Source organism: Mirounga leonina, unplaced genomic scaffold (assembly GCF_011800145.1).
Source record: "Mirounga leonina isolate KUSES-001 unplaced genomic scaffold, KU_Mleo_1.0 Mir_129, whole genome shotgun sequence".
In the NCBI taxonomy this organism is placed as follows: domain Eukaryota; kingdom Metazoa; phylum Chordata; class Mammalia; order Carnivora; family Phocidae; genus Mirounga; species Mirounga leonina.
The window spans coordinates 46465082-46489704 of record NW_023270323.1 but is presented as its reverse complement, the minus strand read 5'-3'; the positions used below and the strand labels follow the sequence as shown (position 1 = coordinate 46489704).

General features: G+C 40.9%; 1 protein-coding gene across 5 annotated transcripts in view; it reads right to left on the bottom strand.

The window, feature by feature from the left end:
* Nucleotides 1–24623, bottom strand: part of ATP8A1 (ATPase phospholipid transporting 8A1) — a 218574-nt gene that overhangs the window by 18801 nt on the left and 175150 nt on the right. For all 5 annotated transcript variants that reach the window (XM_035005058.1, XM_035005062.1, XM_035005059.1 and 2 more), the window contains 4 exons: nt 22551–22629; nt 18407–18468; nt 15943–15999; nt 14715–14822 (listed from right to left, as the gene is read on the bottom strand). In XM_035005058.1, coding sequence (XP_034860949.1) covers nt 14715–14822; nt 15943–15999; nt 18407–18468; nt 22551–22629 — 306 coding nt within the window. The remainder of the gene's footprint in view (nt 1–14714; nt 14823–15942; nt 16000–18406; nt 18469–22550; nt 22630–24623) is intronic.

Below are 24623 nucleotides of genomic sequence, written 5' to 3'. Positions count from 1 at the left end.
TTCAAGACGCTGTTCACAGACTGTAATTATTAGAAAACGGACTGTCTAAAAGAGCCCTAAATAAAGGGAAAGGGAAAATATCCTAGTATTCTGTCAGGAGGCTTCTGTTATTGTGTAAACACACTTCCTGGGAAGACTGGTGGTTTCTATTGTCTATATGGGGATCAGTCACAATCTCTCCCTGTGGCTTACATCTCTTGCCTGTACTTCAAACAGACTGTCCAGCTCTGAACTCGAATGTCGCACAGGTACTTTGAACTTAATACATCTCAAATTGGACACACGCTGTTTTCCCCCCAAACCCACTCTACCGTTGTGCCAACTATCTAGGGATTGGCTTCATCACCAACTGTGTAAGACACAAAAGTGGGCTCTATTTTGGTCTCTTTATACCCCCAGGTTCTGTTGTGCTTAGTGTCTTCGGACCTATCTGCTTTTTGCCAACCCTGCGGCCATGATCCCAGTCCAGAAACGTACCCATCGTCCTAACAGCCTGCAAGCTAGACTTACGGACTCCTGTGTTGCTCTGCTTCTAGCCCTGTCTCCACACTGCAGCCAGGGGGATACATCCAAAGTGCAAATTAGATTTCAGCAGTTCTTGGATTAAACCCATTCCATGACTTCCTACCACCCTGAGGATAGAGTACAAAATCCTTAATAGGACTTCAAGTCCTCGCCTACCTGACTTCTGCTGGCTTCCCACGTGCCATCTCTTAAGCCAGCCCCCATCTCTAGCTACACATGTGTGTTTCAGTTCTTGGGAGGTGCCCATGCTCACTCTCATCCTTGGGCCGTTCCATCTCTGACCCTGTTTGTTTAATTTTCACATCAGATGGCACCTCCTTCCTTAGACTTGGGTGAGCTGACCCTACTTTGGGCTTCCATTTTGGTGGCACCTAGCACCCATTTCCTAGTTGCTCCTTTGTCTTCCAGTTAGACCATAATCTCTATAAGAGGAAGAAATATATCATGATGAGTTCTCACAACCGAAGTTCTTAACCACCAAGCAGGTGCTCAGTAAATTACTATTTACTAAGAAAGTTCTTACAACCCAGTGTTTGGAGAGATTGAAAGTCGAAAACACCAGAGCCTTGGGACTCTGCTCCTGAGATGTGGCGATGACACTTGGCTTGGTTTTCTTATGTTCTGGCATGGAGTTATCCTGGGAACAGGTATAACTAGGTGTTTATGTGATCTGGAGAGGTGGGAGAAAAGGTTGATGCAGCTCCTTAACCATCCTTTTTCAACACAGGTTATCTTTTCTGTTAAAAAAGCAGAGCAACAGGGGCACTTGGCTGGCTCAGTCAGTAGAGCATATGACCCTTGATCTTGGGGTTGGGGGTTCGAGCCCCATGTTGGGTACAGAGATTACTTAAAATTAAATCTTAAAACAAACAAACAAACAAAGCTGAGCAACATGGATTAAAAGCAAGGTATGTTAAACTACCCCTCCCCCATCTGAACCAACAGAAATATTTCAGTGAATCAGGAAAGTATTATAACTGGAAATGACATAATTTTGGGGGGAGTTGGGAAAGGATATAGAATGGGCAGGAAGAGAAGGAAGGTCTCCCACCAACATTAATGAAGACTTTTATTAGCTATATGAATACTTTGCAATGTCAAATAAAAAGAATATATTATCCATCTCAACAAGCACAAACTTTATCCTTCTAGCTGCTCTGGCCAGAAAGCTTACAAATCATCCTTACTTCCCCTTTTTCTCCCAAACTGCACATCCAGTCTTCGGCAAATCCAATCTGCTCTACTTAAAAACAAAATCCACGTCAATGTTCAGAGCAGCATTATTCACAACAACTAAAAGGTGGAAATACCAATAGATAAATGGATAAGTGAAAAGTGGATAAATAGATAAATGGATACATGAAATAGATAAATGGATAAACTACATACAATGGGATATCAGCCTAAAAAAAAAAAAGAAATTTGGACACATGCTATAACAGATGAACCCTGCTAAATGAAATAAGCTAAATGAAATAAACCAGACACAAAAGGACAAATATTCTATGATTCCATGTATATGTGGTACCTAGAATAGGCAAATTCAGAGACAGAAAGTAGGACAGTGGTTGCGAGGGGCTGGGGGGAGAAGGGAATGGGGAGTAATTGTTTAATACATATGGAGTTTCAGTTTGGGATGATGGGAAAGTTCTGGAGATGGACGGTGGTGATGGTTGCACAACACTGTGAATGCACTTAATACCACTGAACTGTACACTTAAAAGTGTTTAAAATGGTAAATAGTAAATTGCATATATCCTATCAAATAAAACATGTTTAAAAAATTAAAAGGATTCTAAGAACAAAGTCCTCCTCCCCCCAAATCCAGACTCTACCCACTTCATAGCCCTTCCACCCTGGCCTAAGTTCCCACCATGTCCTCTGATCTCTGCTCAAGGTCACGTTTCCAGGGATGCCTTCCATGACCACCCCACTTCAAGTAGCGCCCCACTCCCATGTTAGTACTTTCTATGCTCTTTCCTACGCTACAGTTCTCCATGGCACCTACTACCATCTAGCATGCTACAGAACAGACTTAGATTTGCGTCCCTCTCTTTCGCCTGTTCCTTCCCTCCAGAATATAAGGGCAGGGGTTTTCTCTTTTGTTCACTGCTGTATCCCCAGCAACTAGCATAGTCGTTTGACATACAACTGCTGAGAGAATAAATTATTTAATCCAAGTTAAGTGTACAAAATAAGGGTAAAAAAAGACTGGACTAATATGTTAACAGTGATTACCTTTGGATAGTGGGGTAGTGCTGTTTCTCTCCTTTTTCCTCTATTTTCCAAAGTGTATTTAAGGACTCTAAGCTACTCACATAAATCAAAATTATGAATTTTACCTTAAAAAGCAGAAATATCATCAATTTTCACTGATACAAGAAACATTCAAGATAGTTATAATAAAGCCACTATTTTCAGTCAGACCCTAACCTCTCTTTCCACATTTAGGATTATTTTCCTAGGCTCAGTTACAATCATGCGGAGGAGATGTATTTTCTTTTTCTTTTTCCCCAGATGGTTCTCTAATTGGGAAGAATGGACAACTCAATAGTGATCCTCCCGTTCAGGAACATGGTATGTTTATTTATTCAACTTGTTTTCTTATATTTCTCTCATTTGTCAAATTTTCTAGCTTTCTTCTCACTAACCCTATACGTAACTGGCTAAAGTCTCTCTTGTTGTTGCTGTGAATGGGGCCTTTCATTTTCTTTGTGTAGGAGGGCTTATTTTTGAAGATTTAGGGCTTTTCCAAGGGAGTTAACAAGTTTTGGGGAAAAAAAATCCAAACACTTATTATATACAGCTTATATATCCCATTATGTGCTTCTTAGGACTTGGTCAGTAGGGTGTCAGACCCAAGAGTGTAATTGTTCTTCCTGGCCATGGCGCCTTTGAAATATCTTGGTAGAGCAACCCTGCCTATGCGGGGATCCTCACATCTCATGACCTCCCACTTCTTTTTTTTAAAGCCATTTGCCAAGTTATGAGCTCACTTAATGCCTCTTGCCTCCTCCTCTGTCTCAGTTAATCTTTCTGTGGTCCCCTGGAAGCATCGTCTTCATGAAATAATTTTCATAAAAAAAAAATCAGTGCTCAACTTCAGGTTTTCAGGTACAGTTTCTTTTCATACAAATTTTCTGGGTCTTTCCAACCACACTGTGGCTCTCTTGTCCCTCCCGTGCCTCAGTGCTTTGTCTCTGCCCTGTCAGCTGGACACTTCTTTGGAAAAGGCAGACTCTGTGTCACTCTGCTCCACTTGCACTCCCATGTCATCGAACCTGTTACTCATGTGAGTTCCCTTTGTCAGTCCCTACTCTCAGGGGGCTGGGAGAGCTGATGCCCTGCACCTGAGGTACAAGGATACCTTTTGGTACCTTGAAAGCTGAAACCCACAACTTTAACACCTATATTTTTATGACAAAGTATAAATTTTATATAAACAGAATAGTATTTGGTATATCAAAACCGTGCCTTTTCCTGGCAACACAACCACTGAAGTACGAGAACTTCATATCGGCTCATCAAAATCAACGTTGCTTTCAGACAATACAGTGCTACTTGAATTTCAACTTGCAAACGTTTCTGAAAGTGTCTTGGTGTCCAAGGCCTGGGAATGCCAGGGTGTGACACTACCAGGGTCTCTAAGTTGTATGAGCCTTTCTCAGAGGCTCGAGTCTTTCTGTCTCAATTAATTGTGGTACCTGGGTATGGGGCTGAATTTGGAGGTACCTAAGTATCACTGGGCCAGCACTAAGTGGTGCTGTACTTCAACCAGAGACAAATCCCAAGCTCACAGAAACTTTGGCTTGAAGACATGAACTTCCACTGAAATCCTTCAGGGGCTACACATCTTGGGGGGTCAAGCTCAAAACTTCCCTCTGATAAAACCCAAAGACAGAGGAACACATATGCCAAGTTCTACGTTCTGGTGTTTATCACTGAGAAAGGTCTTCGATGTCTTATTTTAGCTGAAAAAAATTCTTGCAAATTTTCAACTATATCATATTATAGTCATGTCAAAACTTAAAATGTTTTTCATCCCTTATTAGTTTATTATTAGCACTGATTTATCATGTCCTCTGACCCAAATCTTTATTCTATGGTCTCAGGTACTTTCTAGAATACTATATATTTCATAATGAAAAGCCATCTGTGACCTAGTCTTGGCTTAACTTTTCAGTTCTAGCTCAAACCATTACCCACCACGGCCACCCCAAACTCCTTCTTTGCTTGGGCTGTTTTCTACTTGGAAAGTCCTCCCACTTGCCTTCTGGGATAGCTTGGGGAACAGCAGTACCAAGAAACTATCCAAACTATAGCCTGGGGGTTGAGGGCCCCCCCCTCTGCTAGCCCCTATGCATCCTGGTCACAATAATTAGCATCCTCCACTATAATTATCTGTTGATCTGTTGTTTTATCCATAAGACTCAACCTCCTCAGGAAGACTCTTTTTTCACCTTATGATCCACTGACACCCAGAATAGGTCTTGACATACAGGCACTCTGTAAATTTCAGTTGTACTGAGCTGCTTGGGCTCCTCTACAGGATGGTTTATTAGTTTCTCCATAAAAACAGACAGGGCAGAACACCCAGAAAATAACTCAGAAGAAGGGTGTTTCGAATAAACTCCAGTTACATTCGCAATTATTCCCAGAAGCTCCTGATTACTCAGAGACAAAGAAAAACCTTGGCTTGGCCTATTCCAAATAAACAAACAAAAATCTTAGAAAATATGCAAATTGTTCCAAACCATAGAAAAAATATGCAAATTAGATACCAGCTCATAGCCTTTATGTGCTTTTTGCCCCCCATGGACATTTCTGGATGGTGGTGAGGGGCTGAAGCGGGCACAATCACTCTGAGGGACTCAGAACCGATAGTCAATCTAGCTGTATGATGCAAGGAACAGCCTCTGCATCTCCACCCTCTGGCAAAGTGAGGAATGAGAAAAGAAATGATTAAGAAAGATGTTCAGAGGAAAGGGACGATGAGTTAGTGAGTTGGGACCTGAAGTGATAAGTTAACTTTTTTTTTTTTAAAAGAAAGTAAAATTTCTCTATATACCAATATATACTGAGAACTGAACATGAAAAATCATCTTTCTAAAAAGCAACCCAGAGCGCCAGGATATGTGTGGCTCTGAAATTTTATTTTCTAGGGATCTAGTTCCCAGAATAGTGAAAATAATTAAGAACAGAATTTGTTTTATTTTAATCTTCCTTATTGTGCTATTTAAAAAACTTAAAAGTGGAAAAATTAGGGCAGATTAGTAACCAAATATTCTTTTTATCACAAGAAATATAATTTAAGAATGTTATGATGTTCCCGGATGAGTTGTGTAAGATAGGGTACATCAATTCAGTGCTCAACCTGTTCACTTCTTCTATCATTCCTGCAGTTTTTTAGAATTTTGTGATTGCTCTTTATTTCACAAACCATCTCAGAAAGCATCAGTTGTTTGATTACTAGTAATTCAATCAGTGAAGCATACTGACCTATATCTCAGATTGTAGAAAGTTATTTTAAAAAATTTTAAATTTATTTTCCAGCTTTATTGAGATATAATTGACACATAACATTATGTAAGTTTAAGGTGTACAATGTGTTGATTTGATACATTTATAAATTGTAAAATGAGTACCACCAGAGAATTAGTTAACACCTCTATCCTGTCACATAATTACCATCTCTTTTAGGAAATTATTTTTAAAAAACTCAAAAAATCACTTGGCTATAAGAAAGACCTATAAAGGCTGTTAAATGGCTTATGTTGAAAAATTACTTTCATGCAAAAACTTCCAGTTGTTCCCCTATATATACCCCCCACCCCTTCTTAGATACAAACACTTGATTCTTGGCTGGACACTTTGTCTTCTAGCTCAGACTATATTCCCCTGGCTCTCTTGTTGCAGCTATGTGTGGCCATGTTACTAGTTCTTGGCCAATGAGATCTAAGTGGAAATGTGGTGGGCAATGTCTAGGAGAGAGCGTCAAAGAGAAAGGGTTAACCTTTCTTATTCCCTTTCTTGTTGGCTGGAATGTTGGTAAAATGGCTAGAGCAGAAGCAGCCACTTTGGATTATGAGGTTGGCAGTGCAGCAAATAGCAGAAACCTGGTTCTTAAGGACTGTGCAAGCTGCCACACCAGCCTTGGACCGTCTGTCATCACCAACTTCTTTTACATGAGAGAGAAACAAATTACTATCATTTAATCCACAATCACTTTTTTTTTAAGCATCAAAAAATATGCCTAAAAATAACTTGGAAATGATATGTGCTAGGAAGCCTAAGTGATAACATGGAACAAAGTAGCTTTTGACCACTCACTGACGGTATCTTTATTTTACTCTAACACAGAATGCAAGAATTGTGTTCAATTATGAGCTTTGTGGAAGCAGATCACACAGTGACATCTGTGGTTTCTTTTACGGGCCTTTCTGATGGAATCCCTGGCATGTAACTCAGAAACAAGCTGTGCCGGTCTTGTGAGCGAGAATGCTAAGCTTGCGGGGGTGATCTGCCCTCTGCCCAACTCACGGAGTCCTCACAGCCCTCTTTTCCGCCCTCTCTGCTCCAGCATTCCTGCCTCGGAGCACAGGCACCTGCTGGTCTTTCAGTCCTGAAATGCTCTTCTGCACACACCCATCATTTGGAGTTTCATCTTAATCATTCCTTCTTCAAAAAGATCTTCCCAGGGCAGCCATTGTCGTTCTGCCACATATCATAGCACCCTGTTTTCTTCCTGTCATGTTGTGAAATTACCTTTAGTCATTCAACCTTTAGTCATCTGTTAACTGATTTAGTGATTGTTTCTCCCTCCCATTCCCTGGTCCCCTCAACCCACATGCTAATGGGGATCTGGCCTCATTAACCCATTATCTAGACACGGCGTCTGGCACCCAATAAGCACTCAGCACATATTTATGGAATGGATGAATGCAAGAATGAATTGACTCTAGAGAACAGGCAAAGCTCTGCCATACTGACAGCAGGCTCTGTTCAATTTCCTACGGTTTGCTCGCGGCCGTGGCACTTCGGGTCCGCCCTATCACCTCTTATGTTTATGACATCAGCATCCCATCTTTAGCAATGAGATCCTTAACGGCAAGGACTGATTCCATTCATCTCTGCATCCTCTACCGCCCAACACTGAGCCTGGCATATGTTAGACACTCAGTATATGTTTGCTCTGCGCTGTCGTTAAAGCTGCTGTGTTTACAGAAAGCCAGCTCTCACACCGACTCTAAAGACAGCTACAACTTTAAAATGTCCTGATTTGCCATTACAGTTGTCATATCCACATCTCTCTCTGTTTCTTAGTGTTTTTTTTTTTTTTTTTAAGATTTTATTTATTTGAGAGAGAGAGAGAGAGCACAAGCATGGGGAGCAGCAGGCAGAGGGAGAAGCAGGCTCCCCGCCGAGCAGGGAGCCTGACATGGGGCTCGATCCCAGGACCCTGGGATCATGACCTGAGCCAAAGGCAGATGCTTAACAGACTAAGCCACCCAGGTGCCCCTGTTTCTTAGTGTTTCTACAGGCTTCTCTTTACAGAATGGGCCTGGAAGTGGCTATGCAGCCACCGGTCTTCAGCACCGTGAAAGTCTGGCCTGTCTCATTTACGGTCAGGGGCATGAGGCCTGTCAACCAACAGCGTGTTTTGCTGGATGGACTCCCAACTGTTGGCTCGTTGAAGAACATCTGACAGACTTCAGGGTCGCTCTTCCTTCTAGGCTACTTGGCTAAGCACAGTCATCTTGGATGAAACTCCGTTGTATCATAACACTGCCCCACCCCGTCGGCCAGGGCTGGTCTTGTGACCAATTACTACAAGCTATCTAGGTGATTAAAAGTTGATAGATGAATAAAGACTATTTTAACCAGGAAACTCCTCATACGTAATTTATTGTGTTGGTCAGGTGGGCAATGGCACAATTTAGGAAAATCGTATCACTAATGTAGTTTATTAATGCCTTTCCTATAGGGGTGACACCAAAGAGTTCAACAAAGATTTTTATTGTTTTTCAGAGAGACTTTACAAACCTCAGTCAAGAGATCTGAAATTCTGTAAAACACATGCTTGTTCCTTAACTTCAATTTCCTTCGGTAGTTTTATAGATCCCTTAGGCCAGGGAGAGCAGAACCAGATGGTGCTTCGGAGCACTTTGCAGGGCATGTCTGCAAAGCCATGATAAATTCAAAAGTTTTGCCGATACTAAGCTTCTGGTATTAATCGTGATATGGAATGATCCTTGATGTATGTAGCTTGCTTTTTAGTTTTTAATCTGGTGTACTAATCATACTGGTTAAAATATTTTCTTCTGGAAATCAAAAAAACAACAACAAACCAAACCCAGTAACATCATCTAGACAAGTCAGAAAAGCAGGCTAGCAAATGTTTATATAACATAGCACTTCTCCCCAGGGTCTACCTTACCCCATAAATTGTTGTACTGGTGTGAAAAAACACAAGTCAGGTCTGAAAAAAAAAAAAAAGTCCGTCTCTTAAATCACAACCATATTTATGAGAGGAAGACAGCGACATATTTAAAGTCGCAGCCAAGTCTGTCGCACTGTTTTTTCTTTTTCCTTTCTTCAGTAATTTCTTATTGTTGCATGTTCTACACCTTTGTATAATCCACTGCCCACCCCTCCCCCCATGTCAGCATTCCCTCGTAACAGTTAAATATGTCAATAATCCTGTTACTGGGATACTTGTTAATCATTATCATGGAATCATTATTCTGGACAGAGATGCAGAATTACTGTAATGGAAACAAAGTGCAAAGCTATAGGAAGGAATGTTCCCAAATGGCAACACCCTGCCCACCAACTGAGAGCCACCCAATCTGGCTGTAGCTGGAGTCACTGAAGACTGCATTCAACTCTGAGATATTTGGGGAACAGATTTTTGGAACTTCGTGCACGCAGAATGTGCTGAAGTAAGGGGTAAAGAAACGATGGTGTGAGAAGAACCCTCGATCAGTGGGAAATGAGTATAGCTCCTGAGGATTGCTGACGATAGAAATAATTCGTAGAGACAACAGGCTGCTTAGTGTACCAACTGGATGCAAGTACTTTGATGGGTGCCACTGACACGAAAAATGCATCTCACATCTTTAAGGCCGACGAGGCTGGGAGGAAACGCCTCTGTGGAGAGGGATGAGAAAAGGAAGAGAAGAAATGTAGAAGGCACAGAGGACAGTGTATAAGGAGGTTGAGGGCACAGACTCTGGGATCCAGTCTCAGCTCACTCACAAGCTGTGTGACCTTGAGAACAGTGTGTAAGCACTCTGTCCCTGTGAAATGTACAATTCACCGTGTTGTAGTGAATGCTCGCAGTGAAGGCGAGGAACGTGCTATACCGGTGACTGGCTTTCAGAAAATGAGGCCCTATTATTATCCGAGTGGAAACTGGGCATTCTCCAATGATAATGGGGTGATTGGGTTTTCATTTTCATAAGTAGTTTTTTAATGAGCTGGGTATTATTTACCCTAATATTGCTGTTAAGAAGAGACAAGTGGCCAAGATATGGAGTGAGATGGAATTTCTATAAATATGTTAGGGAGTTAGGCAGGTATTGAAAAGGGGGAATTAAAAAGCTGGGTGCTTCTGAAAAGAGATGGGAATGTGTCTGTACCTGGCTCACTTAGGGAAACTGATCAGGGCTGTGGGTATCCGGGAATAGCAGCTAAATCAGGGACATTGATGGACTGCAGGAAGGAAAGAAAAAAAAAAACCAATTTCCCACCTGGGGGTAAAGAATAGCAAGGGCCCCAAAGAGAAGATATTTAGATCCTTAGGATGTTAGAGGAAACCAATGGATTTGAAAAGAAGACCTGGGATGAATTCTCCGGGCCATTTGCTCTCACTTTGCCTACCACAAAGGTTTATCATATGGATTTAAATAAAACAAGGAACGCTGGAAATCACACACAGTGCCTGGAGGACATGGTATGTGCACAATAAATGTTGGTTCCCTTACCGTCCCCTCTCAATGTTGCGAGGATTTTCTTTGAACACGTTGAGAGAAATTGCTCTGTCTTCAGATGGGGCTACAAAGATGACCTAAGAATGTAAATTGGAAAGGACGAGAAAATCCTGACCTATGTGTGAATATGCGTCCAGCTGAATATAGAAGCATGAGGCCTGCACCTGTAAGTTGCCTAATTTGTGTACAGTTGGCACCCTGAGATCCCGTTAACTAGAGCAAAATAGTCTGTGCCCTTGCGACATTTCCGATGTTCCTCGGGAGGGAACAGAGTGAAGAGAAGCGCACAGAGATCTGCATCTTAGGAGCTGGAAGGCAGCCTTGGAGGTGCAGATGATAGATTCTGCCGAAGGGTTACCAGTGGCCACCCGGCACAGAAACGGGTGGTTAAATGAGCCCAGCATCCTGTTCTGCCCCTAGACATCACGACCTGTTGGCTCTCTAGATGTTAGAAAGATGCTCTATTTGAGCCGAACTCGACCTCTGCGTCTTCTCTGTGTCTGTTTTCTCATCTGTAAACTGGTTATAATAACAAGTTAGCTGTGAGGATCCAGTGAATTGAGGACAAGCACATCCTGACGAAGTTCACGGACAACGCGATGGGGTCTGCCTTGTATTCTTTTCCTCTCCCTCCTCCCATCCAGGTTGCAGGCAAATCCTATCTGCTCAGCCTTTAAGGGGGATTCAGAATCTGCCCACTTCCACCAGTGCCGTCCTCCTGGCCCATGCCACCATGATCTCTTGTTTGGGTTACTGGGATAACCTCTTAAATGTATGTTTATACCTCGACAGCCATGGTCCTGCCCTGAAAACCTAAGTCAGATCCTAACACCTCCCTCTCAAGTCCCTCCAATGGCTCTTGATCTGACCAGAAGCAAAAGCCACAAGGCTGTGTGGGGAGCATGACTTGAAAGCTTGGCTCTCGGTCCCCTTGCCTGCTGTAATTTTCTTTATATACTTTATATACTTCTATCTGTCTATATATTTCACTTAATTATTTTGTCTTCTTCCACTAGAAAAGTAGGCTGAGAAGTACACGAGTTTTTGTCTGTTTTATTCACTAATGAATCCACAGTGTCTAGAACAGTGCCTGACACATTGAAGAATGTCAACAAATAGTTGGTGAATTGAATGAACGACTGCATATAAAGTACTTAGAGAAGTTCCCGGGATACGGTGTTTAATACATATTAGGTATTAATGGTGGTATTATTTCTCCCAGATCTTGGTTGCCTTTTTGAAGAACTTCTCTGTCTTGTTGATGACACACAGTGTATCGCCCTCCAAAATACCACCTGAACCAGGATGGGGGAGCAGGGCTGCTGTTTTCAGTCTTACTCCATCTCTAATAATTCTGTTCTGTCCTGTAGGCCCTTATTAAGCTTTTAGGCAACTAAAACATACATCCGTATTTAATTGATTGTTTTGTTTTAGGAGGAGTTGCTGCCACATTAATACAGGAAGGAACCGGAGTCCTAGGGTACAGAGTTGGGATCAGACACTGAGACTCAGCAGTGGTTGTGAGAGAAAGTTACTACACACCACAGTACAAATCCTGTGGAGTAGCCTTAAATCCTGGGGGCTGCCCTGGGCCATGTTTCATTATGTGGATTACATAAAACATGTCAAGTTGAGGAAGGCTAATATTTCTACTGACACTGATATTATTTATAGTAATATATTACTATATGTAACACTCAGTAATATATGTAATATATAATAGCATTTTGTTATGAAAGTTAACAGATGAGTAAGTAAATTTTATTCAAGATGGCTGGCCCATTTTATACACACACACAGATATAAATATTGGTACATGAAATGAAATTTTCATATATTTGCATGTTTGTATATATGCATGTATGTATGTATCTGGCTATACTCTTTTTTTAAAAAAAGATTTACTTATTTGAGAGAGAGCGCACAGGCAGGGAGAGGGGCCGAGGGAGAGGGACAAGCAGACTTGTGCTGAGTGTGGAGCCTGGCATGGGGCTCGAGCCCAGGACCCTGAGATGATGACCTGAGCTGAAACCAAGAGTCAGCCGCTCAACCCACACTGAGCTGCCCAAGTGCCCCTGTATCTGGCTATACTCTTGACTGAAATACAGAATTTCAAGCTTAGAAAAATGTAAACCTAAGGGTAGCTACTTCTTTCTGCGATTAACTGGATTATAGAACTAGTGACACTCTACACATAATAAAAATGTTCAAAAATTGAGTATTGCTACAAATATTTCCTGGGATCTATTACCCTAGGCCCAGGAAACAGTAAATGTAGACCATCTATCTCTGAAAATCTGAGTGGCATACTTGTTAAACCCTTTCTTGGGAGTTGTTATGAGGCTCATTTGCACACATACACATATATCGAAATGCTTTGTAAGCACTAAGTACTATATAAATTTAAAGTATTTTCTTTGAACAAATTCAACAGACTTACACTTTGGACAAGCTAGTCAAGGCTACAGGTAAAATAATCCATTCTTCATATTTTCAGTGGAGCCCCAGCTACTTAAACATTATATTCAAAGAATCAGTAGTAATAAAATAACAAGAAAAAGAACCCGTTAGCACTTCCCACTGTATATGAAGTGAAGAGAAACGTGATGGAGTACTGACATTCATTTCACTTTGAATTAAACACAGCATCACCGCAAGTCCCAAGAGATGATATTAAGTTTTGCGTTTGGGTAATACCAGGAATTCTACAGGCAAGGGTAGAATTATATTTGGTTGGCAAGAAGCCAATCAAACTTCACACTTGTTCTAGAAGTAGGTGGTCAAAAACTCTGTTCTTGTCATCAAAGCTGTTGGCTATAGTTGCTTAAGCTATCTGAATCTCAACATCTTTTGTGTCCCGCGTTTTGAAGCTAAAACATTAAGAAATGAGATAGAATGAGGTCTAGTGAAAATGATATTAAATTGAAATTAACCTCAGGGAAAAGCAGGTCCAATCAGACAGAGCACATCAAATAGGCACAAAGAATAGAATTGATTTTCCAAGTGGCATCTTCAGACACATAGGGTCTTCGATTTTATTTCTTCAGGGAAAAAGGGCTCAAACCAAGGTAAGGAGGAGGTGCATTCATAGCTTTCTCTCTGTTTTCCTCAAAATACATGCTGTAAATCTTCTCGAGTTCACAGTACATGATTCAAAAGCGCCCTTCACTTTTGGTGGAAGGAAGTCCTTGCTCCTTGATATGTCTGGTTTCGCTGTAATAGTATATAATGCCTCTCTCTAATAAATTTAACCACAAAACTTTTTGAAAATGTGTCTGCATTCTGCTAATTTATAAAAAGCAGGATGCTGTCAGATAAAATTTCACGAAAATGATCTATAAGCCAGACTGTCCAAAGTGAAAGGTACTCAGGCAGTACTTAGGGTTGCAACAAATCCATGGAAACCACTGGAAGGCTTTCCTGGGGCTGCAGGACAACAGTGTGCTGTAATGCAGCTCACATTTCCTTGATTTGCAAGTTACTGTGAGGTCACAGGAAATCCTGAAATGCTTTCCACATTTTCTTTTATACATTTTATGTCAAGTTTCCTGCAATTGAAATCATAAACCCTCCTACTGCTGGAATCTCTTCTGAAGGAAAGGAGATCTTGTGACACTCCCCCATGAACACCTAATAACTCAATTCCTACCAGTGTAACGAGAAACTGAAAGACAGGATTGAAAATGGACTGTGATAAGGCCAAAACGTCAGATGCCCTAACTCGTTCAAAATGAAAACCAAACCGGTATCATTTAAAACGATGCTAAAAAAGTGCATTTGATCCAGTGACAGCAGCCTTTTCTTTAGAATAAGAGATAACAGAAGAAATGATAGACTGTCCCAAAGACAGAAGCTCGCCATTTCCCCGAATCTCTTCTCCAAAATGTATTTGTTGATTTACAGTCTAATTTTAAAATGGCACCTTATATACGGAGATTCTTAACATGATTCAAGCCCCTGACGACCATATTTTATGGTTTTTGCTCTGCTTTTGAAAGGATAAGTCAGATTTAAGTAAAATGTCCAAGCGTAAAATATTCTCTCTCAAGATTTATCACTTGCAACTGAGGAATTTAAAAAATAGCTTTTAAATGGTCAAATACGGTTTTAATATAAATCCAAGCCGAATGATTAAGGCTCATTAATGAATACCAATTTTTCAGATTTGTTGGGTTATGAGTTATTAGGACACATTACCTCTCCTGACATATCAGGGGCCATCGGAACGGCGGGCCACAGAGATGAGTAGATGCCAAAAAACACCACCCAGAGCACGATGCTGCCCCAAATCGCTATGTGGCTGAACTGTGAAGGAAGGGAATGTGAGTCACAGACTTTTAGGGAGACTGAGTACACACATACACACTAATGAAGCTTTGTAAGTGCCCATATTAATTTTTTACTTCATCCATAAAATATTCTCTATAGGAATTTCTAATTTTTTTTTTTTTTTAAAGATTTTATTTATTTGCGAGAGAGAGAATGAGAGACAGAGAGCATGAGAGGGAGGAGGGTCAGAGGGAGAAGCAGACTCCCCGCCGAGCAGGGAGCCCGATGCGGGACTCGATCCCGGGACTCCAGGATCATGACCTGAGCTGAAGGCAGTCGCTTAACCAACTGAGCCACCCAGGCGCCCGTATAGGAATTTCTAAATAATGACATATGTGTGTTTTAACTGGATCTTTCATCAGCGCTGATGCTAATGTCTTCCCCAACCGCTAGGATGTTTGTGGTACTGGCATTTATAACTGTTCCCTCTCTACCTCCTTTGGGGGCCTCTCTCCCCTGACTCTCCTCTTTCTTTCTCCGCTACCATCTTTAACATCCTTTATTTCTGCTCTGTACACTCTCTCCGGGAGAGGCGAGACCCCTGTGAGAATACGTGTGTCGGTGACCGTCCAATCCAGGTTTCTTGGGCCCATCTTTCCCCTGCACATCAAACTTTCATTTCCTTTTGTTTCTTGGGTCTCTCTACTTCAAAACTAACATTCTAAAATGGAACTTGTTTTATCCAGACTGGATATTTACAAATGTCCGAGGACAAATCTTTTGCTCATATCTCCAGTTTTCATATCATTTTCCAATGGGTTTTTGGCAGAATGCGTCTTGTGACACACTCTACCAAGAAAAGATTCTTAGTCAGGTTTGGAAGCCTCTCTCCTTCCTGGGATATTCACAATAATATATTAAAGGATCTGAAAATCCTGTGGTCAATAAACTTAGGTGAGTTTTTTTTTTACTCACTGTTTCCAAACTAGACAAACTAGAATTCCCAGTTCTTCCCCCTCCACCCAAGACCCCTCATGATTAACAACCGGTGGAACGAGGGTACAGGGATACAAAAGTTAGAATGAAGAACAGCGATGTTCGTGATAACACATAAGTAAATGTGACATGCCTCAGTTGTGGTTAGAGATGCTCTTACCCATGTCCAATATGAGGTCTCCAATCCAGCTTTCAAACACACGGTTATCACCACAAACTAAAACAGAATGGAAAATGTTATTTTATCTCATAAATGTGTTAGTTCAAATGGTTAAAAGGAGGTTTATAAAGACCAGGTATTACACTGTGAATGAGACTGTGGGACTGGTCGATTATTCACAGCTTGCCTTGTATGTCCACCAACCAAAGACACAGGTTGAATGAGCCGGGTGCCTGCCCATGACGGCCGTGACCGGTCAGGAGGGCCCATGAGCAGCATTCCACTGCCGCTCTCCTCCCCTGCACACGTCCATCCATGAGGCTTGTGTGGATTCACTTGTGAACGATGAATATATGTCTGCAGTAACTTGGATTTTCAAGCTTGCTTTAATTGTACATCATCTGTAAAACTGAAAGTCCCTACTTTCTGAATTTTCAAGATAACTTCTAAAAGTAATATAACTGGATATTTAGAAATCTAAACACTTACTCTGTAACTTGACTTACTTACAACCCTCCAGATCAGGATATAAAAGCTTGTTAATACCCTCCAGGATGTACACACCCATTATCATTGCTGACCCTGCTATTAATTCTGAAGTAAGGGAACTAGGTTTAATGAACGGCCCTGGGTTTTACAGAGGGTGGCACAAGGGTTAACTGGACTTGCCCTGGAGTCAGACTATTCGTGCTCAAGGCTCCACCATTTATTAGGTGTTTTGGTTAAGGAACAAGGCAAGTGACTTGACATCTGTGTCTCAGCTCCTTCATCTGTAAACTGGGCCTGATAAAGACCACCTGCCTCAGAGGGCAGGTAGTATAAAACACCAAGAAGAGGGCATAGCACTGTAATCTGTTATTAGCTATGTATAATTAAAAATAAAAAAATTTAAAAAAAATTTTAAAGATTTTTATTTATTTGAGAGAGAAAGAGAATGAGAGAGAGAGAGAGAGAGAGCACAAGGGGGGGGGGGAGGGTCAGAGGGAGAAGCAGACTCCCCACCAAGCAGGGAGCCTGATGTGGGACTCCAGGATCATGACCTGAGCCGAAGGCAGTCGCTTAACCAACTGAGCCACCCAGGTGCCCTAAAAATAAAATTTTAGATACTGTTAGTAGTCAATGGAATTCTGGACACTTCCAGTAGTTTGCGGTGGTGGAAGTGAGAAGCTGGCCTATATGTTCAGGTTTGCAAAGAGCATTAGCGCCTTCCCCACGGGGTCAGAAAGTCAGGCTCAGGTGAGGCATTTGGGCCTTCTCAGCAAGATCTCTAACGGTGATTTAGGATTAATATCTGTAGAAGTAAAACTCTTATGAAAATGTAAGTACTTGTTAATGAGCTATATAAAGAGTTCAAAACTAAGAGACATAGTTTGACATAAAATTAAAGAAAAACACCCTCCTGAGACCTGAGTATCTCAATGCGTCCCTGAGAGACATCCCTGCTCTATCCTCGGATTAATTTCTAAACTGACTCTACTGAGTACTTATTTCTGTTTTGCACTCGTGTTGTAGGAGACCAAGTCACCAGCCCTCCAAACATATTTTTCCTTCCTGTTACTACTTCCGTGGGTTGATGTCAATGGAGAGGAGACTTCCAGAAAATAACTTCATCCCTCTGTTACTGGATGGCTTCAATGGCTTATCATCATTCAGTAACGTAAACACTTGATATTTAAACATCGTGCTATGTTTTTTCTCCCAACTGAGTCAGCCACGCTGACAGCTGCTTAGTATTTGGAGCAGGCACATGGCCCTCATTCGGGGGACACAGACTTAGAAGAAGGAACATCAGCCTGAGAATTCAGTGTCAAAGGGTGTAGTAAGCTTACCAGACACCAACTACGTGACTTCAGGCGTTAGCATCCAGGTAGTGCTTTTTTCTAAGGGAAAAGTGGTTTTAAAACATCTTTTGGCCCTTTATGGCAGGAACAGGCTTGTACTCATGCGTGTGTCCTCTGTAAGTGTTTGGATACTGACTTAACACAGCGGGTTCCATGCCTTGTGTGAATGGAATGTCCCCAAAGAGTGATTTTTCTCCCATTTTAGTTCTCATGAGACTCTAGAATCATTACTGGTTAAACACCCAAGAACAGTATGATAATATTTGCCATAAATTCAGGAAAGCAAAAAAAAAAAAATAATAACAACAAGGGCAGTAAAATAAAAATGAAGAAAAAGAGACAAGGAAGAAAAAAAGGGGAAATGGGGGGAGCTAAGAGGAAAGAGGGAATACTGAAAATAATAGCAACCAAAGTCCTATCAAGTCAGTGAGCTTAAGTGACATATTTATTAATAACCCAACATAAAATAATCTCTTAATAGTCGAAACATCTTATTTCATTTTTAAAGGGAAGTGCAAACAACCCTATGTTCAGAAATGCACACAGTTAAATTTGACAATAAAATGAGCACGTATGAAAGGATTTGATTTTATATACAAACTAGGTAAATGCTCTCTACTCACCGTGTAAACAAAGTTTCCCAACAGCAGATAATCAGAGGTTTTCCCATTTCCAAATACATTACCTGCATGACAAGAAGAGAGGCTTATTAGAAATGGAAATCAAAGAGATCCTCTCAGAATTCTTTCAAAGATAAATCAATTTATAATTGTTGAACAAAAGAAGGGGAACCAAGTGTCACACCACAGAATCAAACTAGGCTAATTAAAAAAAATTATAAGAAGTTTCACAAAGTTGTTACAAATGTGGGTCACAAATTAAAAACAATTTTTCAATAGCCAACATGAAGGAGGAAACTTGACTTGTTAACCAATCCTCAGGATCCATGAGGTGGAAAAAAAAAAAATCAAACTAATTGTTCAAGGAAAGCCTAATTCTACAGGCATTGAAGACAGGAGAAAACATCCTGAACCTTAACAAAGAACTTTGTTAACAATATAGATGAGAATCTTAGGGAGCCTTCTTGCTTTCTCTCAATGAAGTTGTTGGCATCAGACCAAAAGGGATTCATAAATGCAAACCACAGAAGACTGAATGAAGAGCACCAATATGGTTCCAGGCATATGGCTCTTGGAAGGTTTGGCTGAATTTAGGCAGATATTTTATTTATTTATTTATTTTTAAAAAGATTTTATTTATTTATTTGAGACAGAGAGAATGAGAGAGAGCACATGAGAGGGGGGAGGGTTAGGCAGATATTTTAAAGTATTTTGTTACCCAGCAATGACTAACAACTGTGGGTTTAGATGAAGGGCATGGTAGCTAAAAAAAATCATGACTACTGATTAAAAAAAAAATAAAAAATTAAAAATAACTGAATAATTAAATCATTGGCACCATGGAATAATAGTAAGAAACCCCATACATATTTTATAAATAATATTTCCCCAAACAAAAAAGGTTAGTGAGAAAATTGGCCTTGTTTTATATTTTTATAATCTCTTTAATGTCTTGTTCAAGAGAAGGCAGCTGGATTCTCATATTCTGGTTGAAATATATGAGGGAAATTCAGCTTCACGGAGAGGAGTGTTTTAATAATCTTTTCTCATGAGTGTGGATATTCTTTGATACTACATCAAAACTCGACAAGTGGTTTCTTAGGGGTTAGTTATAGTGTGGAACCTGAAATTGTATTGTAAACTTACAGTACTCGATTACATTAAAGCCAGTGGCTCCCCTTGATGCTTTGGGTGGATCTTCAACTCATGCAGGATTCTGTAACCTCATGAAAGCAGCTGGTGCACCTCACAACTCGAATGGTCCACAGGGCATCTTGCCTGGTATGACTCTCACTGGAGTGCAGAAGGGCTTTCTGCTCACTTCTCATTGTGTCACACAGAATATTAATGAGCTGTGCACCAGGTTTCAAGATGTAATAAATGTCTTAGTTTTACAGCTTCTTCGAGGGCATTCTTAAGTGAGACTGGCTTTGGTTGTTGTTTCCTTAATGTGGGTGCATGGCAGGGAAGAATATCATGCCCACTAGTATAGTGGAACCACTATTTGTGCTAAGGTACCAGCAGTTTTACCCACCCTTGCGTGAAAAAGAAAAATAATGTCTGGATAGTACTACAAAAATTTTGAAATTTTGACATCAGGTACCCCAAAAAGGTCATCATGGGTATTTATAAAGGTGTCTACAGGCCGTACTTTGGGAACCGCCGAAGCGAGTGAATTAACGCATATTTAGCTGCACTTTCATATACTCTTATATTTCTTGTGTACCCCGTCCTTTCAAAAGCCAAAAAGACCCCCAAACCTCTCCTTATTTAAAAGTTAAAAACAAGGCAAAACCCCAACAAACCCCTCAACATTAGAAGGTTAAAATGTAATTTATGCCATATGCCATTCATGTCTTAAGAAGAGAAAGCACGTGTGCCCTGGACTTGGCTAGATCTGGGTTCTCCAGGCGGCACCGTTCATGAACTGCCTCCGCTGAAGGTGGCAGGCTTGGGCAGTCTCCCAGACAAAGGCCAAGAGAGCCCTAGGATCGGCTCTCCAGGAGCTGGAGTTACTTGGGAATTCCTTTCAAACCCTGTCACTTGTGAAGGCATTTTACGTGTTATTTGGCTTGAGATACTTTTGATATTAAATTTCCTTTTTCTATTTTTCTCTTGCTGTTGAAATAGCAAGAGATGGACATGCCTAGTCTTTCATACCTATATTGATTTTGCAATTTGAAAATAAACTTTACCTAGAGAAATTGTCTAAGCCCCTATATTATACAATATCCCGTGGCTTCGAAGAGTGGAAACAATCTAACTGTCCATCAACAGATGTGGGGATAACCAAAATGTGGTAAATCCATACAAGGGAATATCATTCATCCATAAGAATGAGTGAAGTACTGATTCATGCTGCAACATGAATGGACCAAGGCCGCATATTCCATGATTCCATTCTCCAGAATAGGCAAATCCACAGACAACGATTAGTGGTTGTCGGGGACTCGGGGTGAGGAGCAATGGGGAGTAATTGCTAATGGGTGTGTGGTTTCTTTATGGGGTGATGGAAATGTTCTGGCCTTGGATCGTGGTGAATTTGTACAATTCTCTGAATATACTAAGAAAAACCCACTGAACTGTACAATTTAAAAGGGTGAATTTTATGGCATGTGAATTATACCTCAAAAAAAAAAAAAAACAAACCATTGTGGTTCTCCTGGCCTACTAGAGTCAATAGGCTGTAGTTTAGTTGGATTTTCTTACCACTCATTTCCATGGCTTAGAACATGAGAAGTATGCCGTGTACCGGCAGAGAAATTAATAAAGAAATGAGATGAAAATCTTTGATTAGGACACGAAGGGCCCTGCCCTCCCTGTAACACTCATCCCCTGCAGGCCCTGACAGATTCCTGAGCGCTGGCGACTAGCTAGGCACTGTTCTAAGCCCTGCAAATACAACCGTGAGCTACACTGACCATTCTCTGCTCTTTGGGAGCTTTGATTCTAACAGGGGAGAGAGACAATAAAAAATGAGCAAATATATCACACCCTGATTGGTGAAGATACCCTAGAGAAGATGAAGGATAATGAGGGGAAGCAACGGGAGCAGAGGAGGGCGGTGTTGGTGGCTCTCTGGGAGCACAGGCCTGAGGGAGTGAGGGGGAGAGCCAGCTGGACTAGAGGGGGAGGAGGGAGGAAGTGTAGGCAAGTAGCAGGCTGGATGGAGCATGGTGATGGGGGGGAGGTGATACGGGGGTGGGGGGTAGGGTGGGGGGGACATGGTGGAGCTCCCTCAGGTGGAAGGATTAACTACAGTGAGTGCTGTGCATTTTGTTCTAAACTTGACAGAGAGGCGCCTGGTCTGGTTTACGTTTTGCAAGGACCACCTTGCCTGTGGAGAACAGACTGCAGGTGGGCAAGGAGGGACGGACAGGACGTTCTTCTGTGGGCAGTCTTTAATGCCCAGCTGGCCAGGTAAGGCCTGTGCTTCTAAAAGACAGACAGATCCTCCGATGGAGTATGTGTCATGTTTTTATTTCCTGTCGTTTGGGAGCAGAGGTCCGGAGCAGCCGGCTGCCTTCCTGGGGATCTCAGGGTAAGGTCTGCTCGGGGGACACAGCATCCCAGGAAATCTCTTTTGTCGAGTGGCTACTTCATCATTTTTATGGGCATAGGAAATTCACCATGCTCCCCTCTCTCCAAACTGACAGAATAAAATTACTCCCTCAAAACAAGCTGAGGAAAAGCTTCCATTCCAAGATGAACATAAAAACATGAAAAAATCTCATTCAAAACATCAGCTCACGTATACTTGAAAACAAACATTTCTGATCAGGTTCAGTATAAAGAGCTTGGTGCAAGCCTCAAAGGTATAATAAATGGACTACATAAAATATTAGCCTGTTGTCTTCAAACTATACATCAACAGAGGGGGAAAAAAGAGTTCTAAAATTTAACTCTCTGCAAGTTTGGAAAACATGAGAAGTAGAGAAGAAAGGCTTTGCATATATTAAATCACTTTGCTCCCAAAGGAATAATAAAAATCTTTAAAGTGTGTACAGCTTTTGGATGCATGTATTTTAGGTTAAGGAAAACAGCATAAAATGAAAATCTGCTATAATTTTTAACCTATATTGACAATGAGTTATTTTTCTAAAACCGTAAAAAGTCATCTCTTAGCATTCATATCCTTTCTACTTACCATATTGAAGGGCTTTTAGTGGAAACCAAAACAGAATAACTGAGTGGAAGAGGCCATTTAAACAATGAACCCAGAAAACCTGAGGGAAAACAAAAATCCATGAGAACCATTTGCGATAAACTAGCTCTGTGAACTCTGACCTTTCTTTTTATCTGTGAGCTAGATTCACAAAACGTGTTTCTGTCGGGCCACCACTGTGAATTAATAGAACTGACAGACACTTTCTGCCTCTTAGACCTTCATGGGTCATTTATTTATTTTTATGTTTCTCAAAATGTTTTTTCAGCTTCATTGAAAATTTTTTCTGCTTTTTAAAAACTGAGTATTAAAAGTTTAAATTTCTGCCTGAAAAAGAAAATAATATTTAAAAGAAATGTAGGTGCTGCAATTCTTTAGGTGGGACTATTTTCATAATTCTCGAAGAACAGACTTTTGAAAAGACTGTAATTTGGTGAAATCCCTACTTTCTCTTTCCCATGTACAGTAAAAGGGTACACTTTTCAATGGTGAGAATATAACGCATTCTCTCTTTCTCTCCCCCCACCCCTCCACACACACACACACACACACACACACACACACACACACCATACCAAAAATAACAGGTATACCATTTAAGTCGTGTAATTCCCTAAAGCACCGTCGCTATTACTGAATTTGCAAAAGGCTTCCACAATTTTTAACACCTGTCAACATCGAACTTCCTACAATTATAACATCACTGAATAGTTATTACTTTTCTATATCTATTGTATTTTAAGAGCAAGGGACCATGTATCCCTGGTACTTTCTTTGTAGCAAGGATGTGAAAGATTAAGTTATAGAAAACCTGTTTAGAATTCCTATGGCCCTTTGAAGAGTTGCAGTTTTGTCATTTAAAAGTGCTTCTTGCAAGCAAAACTTACACTAAATAAAATTGGCATGTATTAATAGTTTTAAGCTGTTCAAACAACAGAAATTAAGTTGCCTGCCTCCCCAAATTTTCCACCGTGATCTCAATCTCCTTTGTTAGTTCACCCAGCCACACTGGATTGTATGATCCAATTTATGCTCCAATACGTTACACATTTGAACTTGTGTTACTCATTAACCTTTGTCTCTTCTCCTCACTATGTCATTACCACAAGTTTTTATTTGACAGAAAGCACAGGTGGGTGCAAGAAAAATTAGTTCTACTTTTCCATTTTCCTGACCGATACTTATTGTCACATGCTAATCCTTTAACCCCTGTCAGGACCTCAGAACCTCCGACCCTTTTTACCATAACAAACGTAATCATCATCATTCAGGGCAACAATGCTCCTACACTGGGGACCCACAGCGACTGCTGTGTATACAACTCTGCATTTTGTCGCCATTTGTCCCTGAATTTTAAAACACTTAGAAGGGATTTAATCAAAGGTTTTTCATAGAAATCATTAGAAAATCCACATACGCTATAAAAAAATGGTTGGCAACTTATGTATAAATATTCAAAGGACAGAAGAGTTGCAAAATCCATTTGAGCTGATCTGATGACTTTTCAAAATGCATGGGCTCTGCAGATAATGAAATACTTTGTAAACAACAAAAGAACAGCAAAGGACCCAAGGAATGATGCTTCCACGTTAAAACTACAGACTGCGTTTTCCTTGGCCGCAAGACTGTCCAAGTTGCCATGCGCACAGGGTGTAAAAAGATGTGACTTTCCAGGAATAGCTTTGGATAATTCTATGAGGATTGATTTATGTTTATAAGCAAGAGTACCATGGCGAAGTTTGTGGCTGGGAAGTTAATTCTTAAGAGAGCATCGTGGAGCCTGAGCTATGGTAGACTGGATACTTGTGGCTGAGGTTGATACAACTGTCCAGGTCAGTGAGAATTACTGTTACTATGCCAGTAGGCCTGGAACTTTCTCAGCTCTCAAATCTCCTTTTCCGAAAAACACGAGTTCACAGTCCGCTGTATCTGTCCTGACTGTGTCTTACCATTCCTTGGAAAGACCCACCACAGATAACAAAAAACATTACAGCAAGGTGGTGATATTTAATACAAACTGGACATCATAAATTTCAAAAAAAAAATCCCAAAATA